This window comes from Chenopodium album, chromosome 16 (assembly GCF_948465745.1).
Source record: "Chenopodium album chromosome 16, dcCheAlbu1.1, whole genome shotgun sequence".
Classification (NCBI taxonomy): Eukaryota; Viridiplantae; Streptophyta; class Magnoliopsida; order Caryophyllales; family Amaranthaceae; genus Chenopodium; species Chenopodium album.
Window position 1 is genome coordinate 46,342,828 of NC_137849.1, and position 20,984 is coordinate 46,363,811.

The window sequence follows — 20,984 nt, forward strand, 5'->3', positions numbered from 1 at the left end:
CGTAATTTTGAGTATATTCTAGAGTTGAAAGCTTAACGGTTTGTAATGACGGTTGAGTCACTTGAGTGATGTTCTAGATTGGACCCATTCGAGTTTTAGTTAGTTTGAGTCTACACAACCGTGAATGATCTCAGGCGTGAGTTTATTCTTTAATATTCGACTCACTTATAATTTTTATGACAAAAATCAAGCATACTTGAAGGAAATTATCAAACCCCCATATTTATACTTCTTAGCGGATATACAAATTGTACCCTAGTTATTGTTATTTCTTGTATTTGGGTGGGTAATAGAGTACAATAGTACGGAGTAGTACTTTCATTGCACTGTAGACTTTTAACATCGAATCTGTTGGAAGCTAGACTCCTTTTATCCACCGTTGTTCTATTAAGCTCTATGATTAGGGGTGTTCAAAAATCGTCCGGACCGAAAAAAATGACCGAACCAAATTGGACCGACCTAATTAATCGGTTCGATCTCTGGGTCTTTTTTTTTTTGGTCCGGTCCAAAACCTCATAAAAATCAGTCTCGGACTTGATCATTTTTTCCTTAAATCTATGCATAAAATTTTAGATAATGGTTAACATTATTCTTAATAAACTTTAATTATATGAGTTTTTTTGTACTTAACATACAAAAAAAAAAAGACGCTATAATAGGGTTTTCCATAATATTATTAAAAATTTAGCATTTTTAAAATCAAATTCTAAAATCGGTACAAATCAGTCCGGTCTGAGTTTTGGATCATTTTTCGATCCGATCCGAGTTCAATCCTAATTTAATCGGTCCGGTCTAAAATTTTTAAAGTTAACATTTTTGGTCTTCGATTTAGTGACTCTAGTCCAGTCTTGAACCGATGAACAGCCCTATCTATGATCATGAAAAGTCACTTTCCTTAATTTTATTTATAACATGTTTTTTTTTTCGTAGTTTTTTCCTCGGGGCCTATCCCCTCGGCCCTCGTGTGCACCAAAGAAAAAAAAAACGTGGTTCGTACAAAATTTGATTGGGCAAGTCCACCTCCTGTACCTCTTCTGCCATTGCCAACTATTTAAACCATTCCAATCTCTCTCTCTCCTTCCAAAATTCTTAAGCATCTGTCTCCTTTTCAGCTACTTCCCTTTCTTCTTCCTCCATTCTACCAGGTACAATTCTTTTACTTTTTCTCTATCATTTAAGAATTTTAACTTCTCAAGTTCAATTTCATAAGGGGAAAACAAAAAGTGTTCAATTATAAGTTTCAACTAATTCTTTGTGCTATAAAGTATTATAATTATGTCTTATTTATTCAGTTTAGGTTTCTGATTTTCTGGAAATTTTCATGATTACTTTTCTGGGTATTGGTAGTTTTTGGTACTGGAAGTTTGGATTTCAGTCTGATTGAACCCTAGATTTTGAATTTATTTTGTGGCTTTGCTTATATTTGAACTGGAATTTCTATTAATTTTGGATACCTGAATTGTAAAATTACTACGTACAAATTAATCTATCAATTCATCAATTGCGGCATTCACTTAATATTCAACATTAATTTATGCATTTTGCATATCCCAATTAATGGTTGTTGAAATTCTCAAAAGTGATCATTGGGCGTGCTGGGCATCGGTAAAAAACCAGCCCACTCCTCGGCCGAAAATTATGTGCCCAAACCCGCCAAACTAGCCGGGCCATGTGTCCTTTTCGGGCCGGGTCAAAAAACTCAACTAAATTTTGTGTAAAATTGCTTTCCTAACCCCGCCAAAAAAATTTAAAAATCGTGCCGGGCTAGAAAAACCTGTCCAACCCCATCCAAAATTGGGTCGGGCTCACTTTGATCACCTCTAGGAATTCTAGGTTATGTTGAAATGATTAGTACACTAGAATGCTAGATCATTCGGATAGCAAGGGCATGATGAGTTGATGATTTTGGCAAATAAATTCTTCTGTACCTTTTTATTTTACTGTTAATAAATGTTGAAATTCGAGATCAATCCTTGTTGCCCTTAGGAAAGGGTTGGGGGATGATATTAGCACCTTTACAAAATGGACATCTCAAGAGTTAGAAATATGCTTAGTTTTGCTCTGGAAATTTTTATTTTAAGGGGATAAATTTAGTTTATAAAGTGAGCTTATATAATGTTTTTGGGGGATAAGTAATGGTTTGGAAGCTGTGACTGCTTACGCATCGAAGTTTTTGATTGATCTATATGGTGGAGATGATAATCTGATAGTCTATTATACATGCAGCCATTGCAGGAAAGGAGTTGTTATTTTATAATCTGCTACTCCGTAAAACATTGTGTTTGTTGCGTTGATGATTGAGTTTGAAAAAAAATATATACTTAAATTTTAAATGTTTTCTCTCTTTGTACATGTGCTGTTTTCCTTCTTTAGTCATGCAGCAGGTTGCAAGGAGGGGGATTCATTTCATGCAGAGACTGCATGGAGCAAATATTCCTGAAGATATGATCGTTGAAGGCCAAAATCGAGTAATAGATGCCTCCCTCACCCTCATTCGTGAGAAGGCGAAGCTCAAGGTAGTTCAGCTATCCACATACAATGATGATTAAACTGTCCTTATTGGAGTTTATTCCTGATTGCTATGCCTTGTTGTCTGCTAGAATGGATGATTAAATCTCGCACTAGTAAGTGTGAATTTGTTTCATTTTAATTGTTGTTTCTAGGGCGAGCTTGTGCGGGCCTTAGGAGGAGCCAAAGCAACATCTGCACTCCTTGGATTACCTCTGGGGCATAACTCTTCATTTCTCCAGGGGCCTGCTTTTGCACCCCCACGTATTAGGGAGGCAATGTGGTGTGGAAGCACAAATGCTACAACCGAAGGAGGTAATGTCATCTCTGATTATCCATTGTTGATAAATATCATGTACCTTTTTTTTTTTTTTTTTTTTGAAGACAAATATCATGTACCCTGTAACTAAAAAATTTGGTAATCTGTAACTTTTAACAGAGTTTCTTTACGAGGACACCTTGTTTTCCCTTTTTAGTTCTATATTACCTTTTCTAAGATTTAAAAAATTATATTCTTATAAAATAATTAAAATGAAAAAGTATTCATGGAAACCATTTAACACCTCATGTGTGTGCAGGATCAGCTAACTGATAATAGCTTTCTGTAATCAGAAGGTTTGATTTCATATGTAATTGGTTTGTTTGATTTCAATTCAACTCACATCTGAAAGCAAGTACCATATGTTATGCTATGAGAATTTGGGAACATGTAGAAGATGTTGATATAGACTTTCTACCTTTCATTTGTTTAGCTTATATGCTAATTGTTTGCCACTAAAACTGTGACATTATGCAGGAAAAGAAATAGATAACCCTCGAGTCCTAACAGATGTAGGTGATCTTCCTGTTCAAGAGATCAGAGATTGTGGAGTGGATGATGATAGACTGATGAACATTATCAGCCAGTCAGTCAAGCTAGTTATGGAAGAAGTAAGTCATCCCTTAAAATCTTCCCAACTTACAAGTAACCTGATGTTTCCTTGAGCTTTGATTCTACATAGAGAAAATCTTTTCCAGCTTTCACTTACAGATATTGCACAAGCATGATTACACCTTTTTTTTTCATGCATGGGGTATACTTAATTTTTTTGATTCCACTAATACTAATATATACATTGTTGTAGAGTCGAGTTTGATCTTATGGCAATTGAACCCACGTTAAAAAAAAATGCGTAAATAAAAAGGGGCAAGGTCTAATTCTAATCTTCATGGTAGCTCACATGTTCATGTATACATGATGCTCATTCATCCTATCTACAGCTTATGATTTCTTCAACCATGATCTTGTTTGACCAGGATTTTACTTAATTTCTATGTCATCACTCATCATATAGCTCTACTCGTTGTATCGTTTATTTCCAGAGGTTGACCCTCTTGAATTTTTTTGAAATTGTCTTGTTCTGATTATTTTATTGGCAGGAACCTTTGCGTCCGATGGTGTTAGGTGGTGACCATTCAATATCTTACCCAGTTGTAAGAGCTGTGTCTGAAAAGCTTGGAGGACCTATAGATATTCTACATCTAGATGCCCATCCAGATATTTATCATGCATTCGAAGGGAACAAGTATTCTCATGCATCTTCTTTTGCCCGTATAATGGAGGGTGGCTATGCAAGGAGGCTGCTGCAGGTACTTGAGTTAATTTTTGTTTTTCCTTTTCTTTAAATTGTACAATAAAGAGACTCAGCCTGTGCTTGTTTTCAGTGATGGTGTTCTGTGATCTTTTATAAAAGCAATTACACCCTCACCTGTAGGCATCCTATAAAAAAGAGAAGATTGATTACTATGACCAGGTTTATCTAGTATGTTCAGGCTACAGTCCACCAAATTTATAGATGGATACATTATAATATTCTGTAGACTCCTTGGTTTTTGCAGAAACCACTAAGTAATCAGATTTTGAGCCATTAGTCACCATATTTGCTACTCCATATTTAGCTATCAGAGGGGTGGTAAAACAGGGCTTTGTGTTGCATGATTTCAATAGATCTCTTAATTAAGACCATTTACATCAGCATTTGGCTTGATGTCAGGATTGGCCTGCATTACCTGTATGGACTGGACTGTACCACATAGTGTCGTTTCTGTTGGGTATATATCATATTCTTCTTAGTATATGATATTAAATGCCAGAAATCAAGAACTGTTGACTTCCTATTGGCATAGTATTGATCTCTGAAACTATATGAATGTTATAAATTGTTCAGGTTGGTATAAGATCTATAAATAGTGAAGGTCGGGAGCAAGGAAAGAAATTTGGAGTGGAGCAATATGAAATGCGAACATTTTCACAAGATCGCCATTACTTGGAAAATTTGGTATTTCCTTACCTTTCTCATCTGCTTTGTGAATCTATGATTGCCAACTTATTATATACTGTTTATATGTATCAATGTATGTTCATGCTCATAAATATACATCATGCTTTTCTATGCAGTTGCTTCACTTGTTTGACATCTAAGTTTCAATCCTATTATCCTTTCCTGGATTTCATATTGCTTCCTTGATAACTCTCTTTCCTTAATTAACAATCTTTGCGCCCAAGAAATCCAACCTTCGTGATATAGGTGGAGTATTAACAACACTGTACATTCTCTAAATGATTTGTGTTCAATTTCTTGTTGTTACTCCTTTTTAAACAAAGCTTTGGAAATTTTCTTATTGTAGACGACCTGATGTTATCTTATTTGGGTACTCAATTGTCAGTCAATGAATTATCAAAGTCATTTATTTGCGTTACTTTGATGGCATACTACCTCAGTCCATGAAACCTTTAATATGCCTTATGTCCCATAGTAATCTATTAATTTCCAATATTAGCATCTTTCCTCTCTACTTCATCTCTAAAGTTGCCTCCCATGCCTATCCATCTACCTTTTCACTTTCCTAATGTCCGTGCAAATTGCCAACATGCAATTTTGGGGCGAAAGATGAAGTGTGGAGTGAATTTGTTTTACTTCATCAGGATATTCAAGTGTTTTTGTGACTTTTTTCTCCTTTTGCATTGACTCAGAAACTGGGTGAGGGAGTTAAGGGTGTCTATGTGTCAATCGATGTGGACTGTCTTGACCCGGCATTTGCACCTGGTGTGTCTCACTTTGAGCCCGGAGGTCTGTCTTTTCGTGACGTTCTCAATATTCTGCATAATCTTCAAGGTGATATCGTGGCTGCAGATGTGGTTGAATTTAATCCTCAGAGGGACACTGTTGATGGTATGACAGCAATGGTTGCTGCCAAGTTGGTGAGAGAACTATCAGCAGTAATGTCAAAGTAATAGTCAACATCAATCATTCATACAATAAACTAGACCAGTACGGTTCTGTTACACAACAGATGAATTGGTTTATAGTGTTTAATTTCAATGTAGTATTGTTGTTGTCAAATTGTTATTATCTTCCAAAACTTGGTTGAGATTGAAAGCATGATTGCCAAATATCTAAATAAATCCATGCTTAGCTTTTGATTTTGTGAACAAAGGTTCATAGCTAATTAGCTAATCTTCAATATTTTGCTCATTGTCGTGATTATAAAGTAAACAGTCTCGTAGCAGCTATGGTTTAGGTGCAATTCCTCTGCAAAAGACCGCATTCAGGTTCTCTACAGAGCATAGTACAGAGTAACTCATAAGAGTGTTAAGACAATTCGATTTCTCTAAAACTGAACTAGTATGGAGCAAGAAAAATTTAGGGCTGACGAAATCAGTTTAGCTGCAATTGTAGAGGCTTATAATAGCCTCGTTGCAAAGGTAGTACAAATTCACAAATGTAGTTCAATGACATTCCTTGAAAATTTTACAGTTAGATGCTAGCTATTGTTCAAGTCAAATTTGGCGTGGTCGCCTAATCTCAAGTTTGTTACAATGGGAAAAGATCAAGAGTTCAAAAAAAAAAAAAAACTCGTGTATAATGCTACTCTCAAGAATTTCCTCACTTGAACTATTTCTGCAATCAAGCTCGATGGTTTAACACATCATCTTTTTGAAGTTTCCTGTGAAGTATACATGTAATGCTAGAACAAATGATCTTAGCTTACAACTCTTTCCACTTTTCCACCTTACGGTACAATGGTTTCCGTTTCTTTACCACCTTCTCGCTTCTCTAAGGAGATACACTTGTACCTTCTTGCACAAAATACATAGAACCCTAGATTTACTGCAGTTAAAGCAGCCGAGAGGAAAAAGAACCTGTCTAAGTGCCCGTCATTCAAGTTGGGAGGCACCCAACCTGGCTTGCCATTCCTCGTGGTAATACGCATTACAACAGACAACATAAAGCTGCATAAGTAGCTTCCCATTGCTGAAGAGGACATCGATAATCCTAGTCCAATACTCTTTATACCATCAGGTGTTTGTGAGGAGAAAAACTCCCATTGAGCCACATAGACGAAGGCCTCAGCAATTCCTACTAGAACATACTGTGGAGTTTGCCAAAAGATACTCAAAGGACTTATATCCTCCCCACTCAAAATAGCATATTTCCTCCTTTGTTGTTCCAATAACCCTGCTACTATTATTGCAATAACTGCAATAGATAGTCCAACACCGATCCTTTGTAGCTCGCTAGGGGGCTTTGGCTTCCTCTTTGTGAGCTTAACATAAAGAGGGACTATAAGTTTGTCATAAAAGATGATGAAGGTCGATGTGCTGATTATGTCAAAAGCAGTCATACTTGCTGGGGGGAAGTGGAAGGCTCCTATCGCGGTGTTCATGGTGGCTCCTTGCTCAATGAAGAGAGACAACATTTGGATGAAAACAACTGAAGATAGTATGGTACATAGCCATATAGGTAGTAATCTTAAGATGCATTTCACTTCCTCGACTTGAGTGACTGTGCATAGCCGCCAAGGGTTCGTAGGGGATGTCTTCTCTGGTATAAAGGACGTGTCTACCGGTGTGATGATTGCTGCTCTATCGAGAAACCTGCAAGGAAAGAAATTACAGTGAATAAGGAACAGAGGAAGCAGAGTTTAGTAGATGATAAATGCAATTTATACATTCGATCTTGAAATATAACTTATAACGTATTTATTTAATTTAGAAAATGACTTATTATTTTAGGACAATCTAAGTTACAGCGTGATCAATTGTTACTTATAAATAGAAAGCGTAGATGATTCTGAAGCGAGATGATTACTTACTTGAACCCGTTCGAGTGGAGTAATTTTCGAGCTCCAATCATCTCACTATCCTTTCCTTGAATCTCATAAAGCCCTTCACCATGTTGAGGAACCTCAAGGCTCATTTTCCTAAAGGATGCCACAATCACTTGAAAGAACCTAGAGATTGGGTTACCACTAGGCTTAAAATGCCTATATCTCATAGTTCCACTAAACAGCAAAATCAAAGCAGCAATTCCACAACAGGTAGATATCCAAAATCCAAGCACCCAATCTCCCATTGTCTCAATGTATACCAAAATTGTCTCTCCTATTAAGGAACCCATGTTTAAGGCGACGTAGAAGTAGCTGAAGAACGAGGTCTTTGCTTGGCTTTCTTCAGGATCTTCCTCATCAAATTGATCAGCTCCGAATGTAGCTAGTGCAGGTTCAGCTGCCCCGTTACCTAAGGCAACTAAGTAGATTGATATGAAAAATATTGCTGTCTCGAATTTCGAGTGAGGATCACATTGTTGCTCTAGTGTTCCACAACCACCAGGTTTTAGTAGGAGATGTTGGGTTGTCAAGGAGCTTGCAATTAACCCCTGCACAGATTAAGAAGCACTTGTTTAACTTCATTTGTTCATACTAATGACAGCTACTTAGTCACGAGACTAACTCTAATGACAGTGTGATTTGAGCTTAATTGAATTATTGTAATCAAATAAGCAGTAATTAATTATTGGCAAGATCGCGCCTTTTTTTTTCTTTTTGATGAAAGGAAACACAAAACCTGATGATTGAATCAACTCTCTAGGAGTTGCCCTCTAATTCAATATGAACATGTAATACTCTTGGCATAGATATAACGCGTTAAAAATTTAAAATCTTTTGTCCCACTTTTTGTGCACTACAATATGTGTCACTCATGGTTCATGTTAATTTTATGAATCTATGACCCACAATTTCTAATTAACTTAAAACAAAATAACCGTACAAACAAATAAATTGAGGACTATATATTGTAGTACACAAGGACATATCTCTTAAGTTAAAACAAAACACGCATAAAAAACTTGAGTTTCTTAGCGTGTTTATACATGTATCTACGTGCTGTAATAGATTATATATTTAACGTTATTATGAATTTATGATCATGCAATGGTGAGAAAGGCTAAAAGATTAAGATCAAGAGTGGGTGAGGACAGCATGCATATATACTCACAATGGTAAGAACAGCTTGGAAGATTAAGCAAGTGAAATATCTTCCCAAATATGAATCACTGAGAAAAGCCCCTATCAATGAGAAGAGATACACCGCGCCCATCCACATACTGAAGGTGTTTGCTGCCTCGGCATTTGTCTGTCTCAACACCGATTTGGAGAATAACACCAAGTTCACTTCCACTCCCACAAATGCTAGTGTTGCTAGTACTTCATTACCTATTTTTTGAAAACATCAAAAACTTACATATCTTTAGAGCAAAAACGGAAAAAAAATAAGACATTAATTATAACTATGGTAACATCATGTTCTACACAGTTGTATGTCGCCCTAGCAATTACTATCTCCATCTCAAAATAATGTCATCTTTAATTTTCATGGTCATAGGCTTACAACATGTTGATTTAACGGTTGACGGGTTATAAAATACACATGCATGTCGATATATTTTAATTTACTTTAAGGTCATATTTACTTTAAACGTGTGAAGATAATTAACGAAGTTCGAAACATTTTTTTATATAATTGGGAGCGTTAAAGGAGAATTTTCTAAAGGATTTTGTCTTATATACAATTTGAGATTGTCTTTTCAAATACATCTTGAGATCTTAGTGATCATAATGTCTTTAAGATTTCAATACAAAAGTTATGTTTCATACCCAATCTTATACATTCATGAATGTATAAAGTAAACTCCTATTTTAAAAGTCCCAAAATAAGTTTTTCATTATCTTCTTGACTAACTTTTATTGCTCAATCTCAACTTCTATCTTTATCGTGACAAAAGGTAGAATCTCGCATGATTATATGTGTAAAGGATTTAATCAAATCATATTTATTGATATTGTTTATAGTTAGCAATCCCTTGATTTACTCTTTAGATTGATAGTCAAAGATATCCCTTATTCTTAGCTAATGTTCCTAGACAAGTACTCCAATGTATCTAGTCGTATTATATTGCTTACTCATGTACTATATATACTCATGGAATCACATCAATATAATTAAGCTTTCCAACATTCGCTTTTCTCATAACTTTATCATGGTATCATGAGCTTTTGATCCATCTTTTCTTGCTTCCGCTACTACCATGGTTACACTATCAAAACCTTTTGTTGACGCCGACAAATGATGGTGACCATATCAAACTTTCTTCTCGGAAAGCTTCAAACCAAAATCACATTTTTCACTCAACTCTTTTTGGCACCCCGTATTTCATATACCAAGAGATGCCATTGATATATTTTTTTTTCTCCAAACCCCTTACATGGAGAAACAAACCTTTTTCGATATCCCGTAGTTTACCTACCATGTGTTACCATATACGAAATTCTCTCCAAAACCATTATGGAGAAACATAACATTCTGTTCTAAACCACCATCACCACCATTAATATTTTCTATCTCGCCTTCAATGGTGGTGAAGGATCGGAACCTCTATATTTTTTTCCCTCCCATTTGTTGCAAGCATACGCTAGCAAATTTTTATTTATTTTTAAATATTTACAATCAATGGTTCATGTGTTTAAAAACCGTGAAAAACACCCATTAAACAACTTCTTATTCTCTCTCTATATACTATCTTTTTACTTCTTCATGCAACTCCTCCAAAAAAAAAAAAAAAAAAAAAAAAACTCTCTTAACTCTCAATTTGGTACGTACACCTCTCAATTGAAGAAACACCAACATCTTGAAGTGGCAATCAACAATCAAGAAGAACATTCATTTTACAAGATTGTACTTTCCCTTTGGCCGTCCATCTTGCGGGGGCGTGTAAAGGATTTAATCAAATCATATTTATTGATATTGTTTATAGTTAGCAATCCCTTGATTTACTCTTTAGATTGATAGTCAAAGATATCCCTTATTCTTAGCTAATGTTCCTAGACAAGTACTCCAATGTATCTAGTCGTATTATATTGCTTACTCATGTACTATATATACTCATGGAATCACATCAATATAATTAAGCTTTCCAACATTCGCTTTTCTCATAACTTTATCAATATGATATTTCAAAAGTACTAAATTTAGCCATCAACAAGGAAGAGTCCATCAAATTCAATTATGATTTAATTGAATTCAAAGTGATAATTGTCCCCATGCCACTAAACAACATAATAATAAAATTTTGGACAAAAATTACATATTTTATATTATGTAAACATTAAACAATATATATATGTATACTTCATATTTTAGCGCATGTTGAACTTATGATGATTTATTGACAACAAAATAAGGTACATAGGGTCCATGAGACCAACCGAAAAGGTGGCACATAATTATAAGTTTTGGGATTCATAAAATTTAGATCAATAATTATTTAATCTCTATTATTATCCATATAATAAGTCAATTTCTTAAATAGTTTGGTGTCCATCTTAAATATCTAATAACATGCCATTACTTTTTTACATACCGGTAATTTTTGTAGTTTAAAATTTAAAGCACATATTGCATGAATATAGATTTAGTCTAGGATAATAAAAGTTAAAGATATACAAAGACTGAGAGATTAGCAAAGTAAACTTATACTAATTTTTTGGTGGACCTAATTAATCATAATCTATTGTACTTATTATATCATGGATTGAAATTTCCTTTCGGTGACATGCTAAGTTCACAAGATTCATGATTTTGTATGCGAATGCCAACAAGTTAGCTAACTAGGAATTGGCACCATCATTTAAGAGGATAAAGTTTTTCCCTATTCTTTGACTAAAACTAGGTAAAATTCTCACTACCGAGTACATTCTTTTTCATCAAAGATTGAAATGACAGTTATTTGTATTTTCAATTGACCATAAATTTAGTTGTTACGTTATTACTATCTCTGTTTTATAATTAACAGTTGTTCTTATTTTTTGAGGTCAAACTTTGAGTCTCCCCAAATTATAATAAACCGCATTAATTTTGACCATATTAATTTTGATGGCGGGTGATACAAGGAAATAACATAACCTTACTTGGACAAACTCGATCTGAACCTAAAAGTGTTCTATTAAGTGTATATATATAATTGCAACAATTCGACTTAAAAAATTATCATAATTAAGTAGTTATTACCTAAGAGTAACATCCCGGCTCTCCACCCACCGGTTCTTCCTTTGGCAGCAGGCCTTCCATGTCGATCTAGTGATCCATCTTTCGTGTAGGAAATCCATGTTTTCGCGCTACTACTGCTGCTACTACCGCCCTGTGATCAATCAAATATTCTTCATATATAACTCTTTATTACACTCAAAATAAATTGGAAGGTAACAAAAAAAAATTCATATGATAACGTTAATTCTAGCAAATTATGATCATTAAAAAATGTTTGTACACTGCTATATGTGCTCCATTTTTTTTTTCCACTAATGATAGAATAACACGATGTACTACAAGTTAATTAAGCTCATAACAGTCAATCAACAAATTATTAACTCAACGTGCTTGGTTAACTCAAATTCATTAAAAAAATTTACCCAAACAAAAATAACGAAGAATTATATATTCGTACCATCTTGGGTTATATATTAATATATAAAATTATAAATGAAGTGAGTGACATCGACTATTGCCTCACTCATGATTAAACTTATTCAATAGAATGGAGTCAAAATAAACTAAATGCACATAAACATACGCGAAATATGTTCCTATGTTCATAAATTGTCTCATATATAACATGCGTTTAGACTTTGTTCGAACTCCGTTCATTTGCTAATTAAGTTTTAAATGCCAAATCCAAGTTTTTAATCGAGTTTTCGAGCAAGAAAGTTGTTTCTTTGGATAGAGGATACTCTTCAATTTTTACTACAAGACATCCAAAACCAGACATTATAATGAGTGAATTGTATCATCAAATATATAAGCCTTTTTCAATACACTTTTATTGGAAAATTAATTAAAGTGGTAGGTAGATTTGAAAATGCAAGTTAGTTATAATTGAGTAGTACAAATGTGCAATATATTTCCTCAATCTTTTTAATTGATGATCAAGCTTCACTCCTTGCGGCTTGTATCATACTTTTCCAAGACCAAATCATACTCGCTATCAAATCCTCCCACACTAAGGAATGAAATAAAAATCGAATAAAAAAATAAAACAAAAGGTCTTTTGAAGTTCTAATAGTTTGACTTTGAAGTACTCTAAAATTTGCCAAAAAAAAAGTGAAATTTTGTAATATAAAGACTTTGCGTTCATGTTGGTACCATCAGAATCTTATACATTAATAATTGCACATACTAGTATATATTGGTTGGGGGTTCAATTGTCACTATAGGAGTTAATACAAATTGAAGGTACTGATGTTTGGAGAAAGTTGCAGAAAAGGTACTGAAGTTTGAGATGTTGCAGGAAGAGTACTCGACACAAAATCAACCTACTACAACAGGTTACCAAAAAAAAAAAAAAAAATAATAATAATAATAATAATTAAATTTCTGACATTAAATCAGAAGGTACTAATGTTTTGGTGATTTTCAATGATGTTGGCTATATCAATCTACCTAAGAAATTTTCCAGAAATAAAACTCCATTAAAGCAACTCAAATACCTCCATTGAAGAAGAAAGATTGCTTACTCAATTCCTAGCAAAATGCTAATTTTACCCAATATATCATAATCACCATTGTCAATTTAAAAATTTCAATCACAAGAAAGAAATTCCCAAAATAAATATCTAAAATAAATATCTAACATTACTACTAATTATTTCTACTCTTCAAAACCCCACAAATTCAACCACCTCCATGAAACCCACGCCCAAATATCCGACCACCCTCACGAAAAACCCACAAATTCAACCACCCCCACGAAAGCCCTCAAAAATCCGGCCACCTTCACGAACATAGGCCACCACCCTCACGAAACCTAGGCTAACACCCTCGCGAAACCGCCCTCATAATTCAAACCAACCTCACAAAACCCAAGCCACGAAACACACCCACGAAACCCCTCACAAGTTCGACGAAAACCACTACAAAAACCCCACAAATTTGACGATACCTAGGGTAATGGTGGTGCCAAAGTCAGAAGGAAATGGTGATTTTCTAGTTCCAATGCTACAGCTCAGTTTTTTTTTTTTTTTTTCTTTTTTTTTCTAAAAGATTAAAATGGGGTAACCGGTTTTAGCAAGTTACCACCAGAATCTTTACCTCCAGTCATGGGTTCAGTACCTTACCTCAAACTTTTGTAACTTCAGTCCCTTTTGTGCAACTTTCATCAAACATCAGTACCTTCAGGTTGTATTAACTCGTCACTATAGAATATACGTAGTAGATCTTTTACTCCCATACCCCAACTGGATTGACCCAACTCTGTAGTCATTTCAAGAGTTTTTCTTTGTAGTTGTAATTAGCTAGAGAACAACTTTACTTGTCCCAGCTCATAAATTTGTTATGACATTAACACGTAGTAATATTGACTTTATCTACGAATAAATAATTGACGAGAAAGTCTACGCCAGTAATTACTCTAAAACTATCAGTAGTCTTGTCGGTGTTGTTAAAAAACTTATGATCATACCAACATGAGGCTTAAGGCACTAACAACCACTTGTTATTGTCATTAATGATTAGAGGAATTATTGATTAACACAGTCTCGATACTTGAAATTCGATTAATACAGTCTCAATACTTGAAACTCGTATGTAGGGAGTTTGTACTGTAGACGCCAAATTCAAGGAAAAATGCCCGGTCAACAATTTTCAATAACATATTGGTTCCATTTAATTATTGGAAAATTATTGTGTTGCAAAAGATTATTAAATGTTTAATCTTTGATAAGCAATTTTTTTTAAAAAAAGGTTGATCTTACAGTAATTAGCAATTATAAGATAGGTTTTCCCTCAAAGCATTAGACAAGCAACAATAATTAGCAATTACAATTGCATATAAACATTTAATGTTTACTAAATTATTGCTACTTTTAATTATAAAACTCCGTATCAGTAAAAATTAACTCAAAAGAACGATTGATAAAATTAATATTTTACTCTTTGTATGCAATCCTATGAATTTTTTTTATATACACCTGGGTGTATGTGTATAAAAAAAAATTATCAAAATCTTTTGAATGTCAACATAATTTAATTTTTTGTAACAATATTTATAAAAATATAGGAAAAATAACATGTATTTAATTGATATGTTTTCTTTTTTTGTTGACAGATAATTGATATATTTCCTAAAATGGGGAGAGTAACACCAAAGTGACGTATGTTAAGGGAGCATTCAAAACTTACAACCAAGAAGAAGAAAAAAGAGAAAAAGTTTTACAAAATTATAAATTATACAATACTTCAGAATTTATACATGTAAATAAAAAAAAATAAAAAAAATAAAAAAAGAAATGGAGTTCTACAGAATAAAATTAGTGAAAAAAAGAGAGGCTGTTTTTAATTAAAAAACAAAAAAAAAAATTACCTGGGATCCATTACAAAAAGAAGATTCACTGGAATGCAATTTTGTCTCCATCTTTCAACTTCTCTGGTTTTTTTTTTTTTTTTTTTGTTTTTGTTCTTCTAATTTAATTTATATTTCTGGGATTTAATTTGTGAAATGGAGAAAAAATAAAAAGGAAGAGGTCGGAAAAGATGGTGAAGAGGTAGAGTGAAAGAGATGGCAGTGAAGAAGAAATGGATTGCTGCATGCCAGAATGAGAATGAGGAAAATCAGCAAGTGATTTGTTGCCCCATGCAGAGCAACTCTTGTTTTTATAACCAAAATAATTAAGGCTCTGACATTTTTGTATAAGGGTATTTTAGTCATTTTATATGGATGTTGAGGAAAAAAGTAGATAAATATTTAAATAAATATTTTGAAAAAATAATGTATATATTTATTTATATTGATACATGCATGTTAAATACTTAAATGATGTTACAACAAATTAAATAGTGTAACAGCTTTTATTTCCATTAATTATTGTTGATATTATATAAAGAAAATCTGATCTGATTCTTATTAACAATGTCATACTAAGTGAGATTATATAGTTACCACAAGATAAGTGAGAAAATATGGTCTGATTATAGATTTTTTTTTTTTATTATTATTTAAAAAAAAAATCATATTGGACCTGCTCAACTATGGTAGTCAAATTCTTAGAAATAGTTCAGTCCAGTGCGAAGGATAAGAGAATTCTCACCTCCAAGAACTGCCGTTAATAGGGTTGTATAAGAGCTTAACGTAAATTACTTACCAACTACACCAAATATACTTCGTTATTTGGTACGGTGTAGCATAACAAAAATGGATCTTAGGCGATGATTTGAGAGAGATAAAACTTGATACTCAATAACAAAGATTCATTTATTAAGTTATACGTAGTATATACTTGTATATAAAACAACATAATACTCCCTTTGTTCTTTATTAATCAAAAATTCGAATTACATGAAGAATTTCAAACGAATTTCACTTGTTTGAGTACTCCCAAAGAACTATCCTTCACACAATTGGTAAGAACTCTCACGGTCTCTTTACATTACGTTTTTTTTTTTTCCTTAATTTTTTTTTTTGGCTGATAATTAAGTACTCTTTAAATCAAATTATGAACATAACAATGGATTTAAAAAAAAAAAAACTATATCTATTGCGAATCACTTTTAGAAAAAACATCACCAATTAAGGAAACAAATCTCCTAATACTTGTACACAACTGGATAGTCAGGATTTTAGTTCTTTTTAAGTGCAATTCATTAGGCACCTTTAATCTTTTTCTAACCTTTTATTAATCTCTTTAAAACCTTCCTATGTCTCACTTTGTTAGACTCATTTAACCATACTTATGTTAGTTGATATCAATGTTGTTTTATTGTCTCTTCTCCTCATTCTTTTTATATTGTACTCTCGGGCTCTCAATTGTTAGGATTTTAGGTTGAAGATAGTCTAATTTCTTTGGAAATTTGTTGACCATTGTTGAGCTATTCATTATTTATTCTAGTTTTTGTTGTTAGCTTTAATATGCTACATCCAGAGTGTCGTAGTAAGCTAGCTAGTTTGAGTGTTTTTTTTAGTCTCTTACTCTTTTTATAGTGTTTTTGAGTCAAGTTAACAAAAAGTTTGAATCGATGTATAAATGTTATGTAAAAATTGTCTAATTTTTATGATGGATGCATGCATGTTGTTCATGACCAGTCTCAAATATGACAATTATTTCAAGACAACAATCTCCATATACACTAGAAAAATGCATTACATTAAAGTTCATTCATCATTCCCAGTGATTCATAAATATAATATTATCTACTGTATATATTTAAATTTTTTAGAGAATAAGTTTGCTATAGTTTTTAGATTTGATCTGATTTTGTTTAGGGAAATGTTGATTGTGGTGTTGTATGACTTTTTCTTCAATGAAAATTTACCTTTCTAAAAAGAAAATTTTGGTATTAATCCGATAGTTGATATCACATTATTATGTCATACTCTGTTAAATTCATATACTAGCGTAGGTGATTCAACAAACTACTCATAGAAATTAAAAGGTTACATATTTTACTTTTCTCAATGTATAACACTTCTGTTACCAGAAAAAATATTTCATATATCAAGAGCATAAAATAACACACACCATGTCACGCGTACATGTCGTTTAAATGCTAGCATGAGAGCTTTGTGCTCCAGGGTTTTAGTTTGAAGAGATAAGAGAATGATGTAGCCTACCATTATGTATAATCTTGGTCCTACTCATCCCTTAATGAGCCCTATGCATTATAAAGTGTATGAGTGTTGTGTGCATAGATCCGAATGATGTATATGACCACAAAGGATGTCATTGACAATTAGTTTATTTGCAATCAACAAATATTTCGAATGTATGTAGATCATTCTTCAATTGAATACTACTTTATTTATTGGTCCAATATTTTTTGAGGGGACTTTATTGGATCAATATAATTAAATGAACAGTAATAATGTAAGATCATATATAATTATGATAATAATATGGACCACTTAATACAAAATGACATATAATTAATCAAGAAATCATGAAATTTGCCAAATTTCCTACATGCTAGTTTGATGTGGGTCATAAACTCATAACCATGCTGATGAACCCTTTTCAATTAAATTTATATTATCTAATAAATCTTATAAACCATGGTAATTATAATGTATGGTTTTAACTCATTTATGTTCTTTTTAGTGTCATATTTCTGTACAAGTAGGCCACATTAAAGTAGGTATAAATTATATGGGTGACTTTTACCCCTACACCATCAATACCTCATGTTAGTCTTGTCTCATGATCAACTTATCAAATTTTTAGAAAATCTAATTTAACTATGCCCTTCAATCCAATTGAATAATAAAATTTCATTGAGATTGCTTTTCTTGTTTGGAAAATTGGTCAAATTTGATATCAAATACGGACTATTATTATACTTTTATTTTATTTTATTTATTTTTTTTTTTTTTTACAAACTACAATAAGTAATCCACTAGAAAGATTGGTCAAATTTGATATCAAATATCACTTTTTTTTTTACACAAACTTTAATAAGTAATCTTACTTTTTTTTCTTTGAAATAAAATTGATTCATAAATAAGTCATACGACATTTATAAAGAGATTTAGATCTAACAAATACATAATAATTGAATCAAATAAAAACATTCTGTGAGCAAAGCTACGATCGTTGTTGCAAATCGTACATTCTTTATACCCTACCTCTTTCATATCGTTGTGATTTACAGCCTTCTTCAGCGAGGGGGTCTATTGATTTGTTGTAGCCGTGTAGAAAATTTATGTCTGATTCGTTAGATTGTTGTCGAAATATTAACCTTTTTTTCAATCCCGCACAAAATTTTACCCATGAAACAACTCTATAGCAATCCATGAAATAAAAAAGCAAATCCTCCCTCAAAAGAGAGAAGAAAAACCGGTCTTTCGAAGGAGCCAAATCCTCCTAAAGAAGAAGAAAAACCATGTCTTTCGAGGGAGAAATATTCGAGGGAGAAATATTCCTCCTACAAGAGAAAGAGTTATTATAAACCTAAAACAAGAGAAAAAGCACACAAAAACAACGATTGGGGCTTTCCACCGGTAAAAACCGATAGAAGTCCCTTTAAAATTCAACTATGGGGGTCAGGGTTTTAGAGAGAGGAGAGAGTTTAATAAGTAATCTTACTTAATTGAATATTAATTGACTAGAGAAAATATTGTAGACTTTTGTTTTTAATTACCATGATCGATATATTTGAAGTGGACAAGTTAGTCCCCCTATATCGCTATATATGTAAGTTGTGATGGGCTCTTTGTGGTTATGTGTGTTTTTGCCTAAAAAGTTATCAAAGGTGATAATAGTGTAAGACAATGATTAAATTAATCTTTTTCTAACACAAATCTTACTCTCAATTTATTATCAAAACTGATTTTGATGATAAACAATTGATAAAATCATTGGTACATGAAAATAAATTTTTAATATTCAGTAAAAAAAAAAATTATCAATGCATATTGCGAATCTGAAATGATCTAAGATTGAATCGATCAAAACTGATTTTTGTTGAAATTAACTAACATCAACAAGTTGAAGAAAGAGGAGAGATCATGGTGGAAGCAAGGTTTATGAGATTTTGGAGTCCCAAGGGTAAACTAATAAAGATAAAATATTCTAATTTTGAGGAGGCATTTTATCTATACCTTGATCTAATTGATGGATTGACACAAATGTGTCTATACCTTGATCAAAGTGATAGATTGACAAAATTGATCAAATTGATGGATTGACACAAATGTGTCCTTTGAGTTAAAAACATTCCTTGGAGAATGCGCATATTTAAAGATTAAGACTTATTTTTATGGTCACCCATTTTAGGTGGTAGACTCGAATTTATATATATTATTATGGTGGTGTCGTAATGTTATTATAATATCTTATTCTATTTTTTACCTTCCAAGTTGTATCTTATTCTATCTTTTACCTTCCAAGAAGTTAATTATTCATAAATATTAAATTATATGTGTATGTAAATTGTGTTACATGATATTTCACTAAAATAAAATGTATTTATAAGGTGAAGTAGTACTTACTCCGTTTTCACTGCCTTTGTTATTTCTTATTTCTATATGCTTTCTTGAATTTCGGCTAATTTATGAGAGAATGATCCGCTGCGACTAGGGATGTCAATATTAGGTGGATATCCACTAATCCGCTTCACCCGCTTTAAATAAATGGACGAAAATCCAAATTAAATGGATGAAAAGCGGGTGACGGATGAAGTGGGTGATGGATCGGATCGGATGTGGATGATAGTTTTTTCACCCGCCAACCATCCACCCACCCGTTTAACATATATTAAAACTAAATGAAGCTCGTGCGATGTACGGTTTGTTTGAATTTTTTAAATATATATATTTATGTGCTAAAATTTGTTTATATTTAGATAAAATTCCTGATATCAAAAGATAATATTTTATATTTAATTAATTTAAACTGGGAAATCTCATTCGCCAATTTTGCTTACGTGTCATTTAAATTATTTAATTCTAAATGAAATTAATAATCTCGTATTTAATTAGTTACCACTAAAATTTATTATCCTACATGGCGCGCTGAAAAAATTAAATCCTACGTGACTCTCTAAAAACTCGAGAAAAAACTCCCCTATATATATATATATATATATATATATATATATATATATATATATATATATATATATATATATATATATATATATATATATATATATATATATATATATATATATATATATATATATATATATAAGATTTTAATCCAAGAATTTTAATAATAAAATATGAAATGTGCAAGAAAATTACTTGTTTTTTTTGTTGCAAATTAATTTTTCAAACAATGTGTTGTTATTGTTTCCTTTTTATTAATAAAATTAAAAAAATTATAGTATAAATAACCGATAATTAGAGTTTATGTGAGTTTTTCTTCCACTTTAATACTCATCCATTAGTTATCCGTTTTACCCGTTTCATTCGCGGATGATGAACGAACGGATATGGATGATGGGTTAAGCGGATGACGGATGAATGTGGATGGAACGATTAGAATATAATGGATGGATGCGGATAAAGCTCCACCCGATCCAAATCCGAGCTATTGCCATATCTAGCTGCGACCATAGAAGTCTTAATAGTAAAAATGTACTCTGTAAGTTATTTAACTTTAGTTTGAAACAT

The 20,984-nt window shown here is 32.5% G+C and overlaps 2 protein-coding genes across 2 annotated transcripts; one reads left to right on the forward strand and one right to left on the reverse strand.

The window, feature by feature from the left end:
• The first annotated feature begins 953 nt into the window (after positions 1-953).
• Positions 954-5,993, forward strand: LOC145586723 (arginase 1, mitochondrial-like). The gene is made up of 7 exons (XM_081643627.1): positions 954-1,145; positions 2,374-2,516; positions 2,664-2,823; positions 3,305-3,438; positions 3,928-4,137; positions 4,716-4,826; positions 5,522-5,993. Exons 2-7 carry the CDS (start codon positions 2,376-2,378, stop codon positions 5,780-5,782), a joined length of 1,017 nt encoding a protein of 338 aa, XP_081499753.1. The 5' UTR covers positions 954-1,145; positions 2,374-2,375; the 3' UTR covers positions 5,783-5,993.
• Positions 5,994-6,261: 268 nt separating this feature from the next.
• LOC145585616 (protein NRT1/ PTR FAMILY 7.2-like) lies at positions 6,262-15,495 on the reverse strand. Its single transcript, XM_081642321.1, has 5 exons — positions 15,243-15,495; positions 11,897-12,026; positions 8,828-9,045; positions 7,645-8,207; positions 6,262-7,426 (listed from the first exon to the last, which is right to left on the reverse strand). Exons 1-5 carry the CDS (start codon positions 15,291-15,293, stop codon positions 6,562-6,564), a joined length of 1,827 nt encoding a protein of 608 aa, XP_081498447.1. The 5' UTR covers positions 15,294-15,495; the 3' UTR covers positions 6,262-6,561.
• Between the last annotated feature and the right edge of the window lie 5,489 nt (positions 15,496-20,984).

Bases quoted from the DNA above. Each gene is read 5' to 3' on its own strand.
- LOC145586723 (XM_081643627.1), top strand. From the start codon at position 2,376: ATGCAGCAGGTTGCAAGGAGGGGGATTCATTTCATGCAGAGACTGCAT. The intron at 2,824-3,304 runs GTAATGTCATCT...GACATTATGCAG, and splicing joins AAATGCTACAACCGAAGGAG to GAAAAGAAATAGATAACCCT. The intron at 4,827-5,521 runs GTATTTCCTTAC...GCATTGACTCAG, and splicing joins GCCATTACTTGGAAAATTTG to AAACTGGGTGAGGGAGTTAA.
- LOC145585616 (XM_081642321.1), bottom strand. From the start codon at position 15,293: ATGGAGACAAAATTGCATTCCAGTGAATCTTCTTTTTGTAATGGATCC. The intron at 9,046-11,896 runs GTAATAACTACT...TTCAAAAAATAG, and splicing joins AGCCGGGATGTTACTCTTAG to GTAATGAAGTACTAGCAACA. The intron at 8,208-8,827 runs GTGAGTATATAT...TAATCTGTGCAG, and splicing joins TCCAAGCTGTTCTTACCATT to GGGTTAATTGCAAGCTCCTT.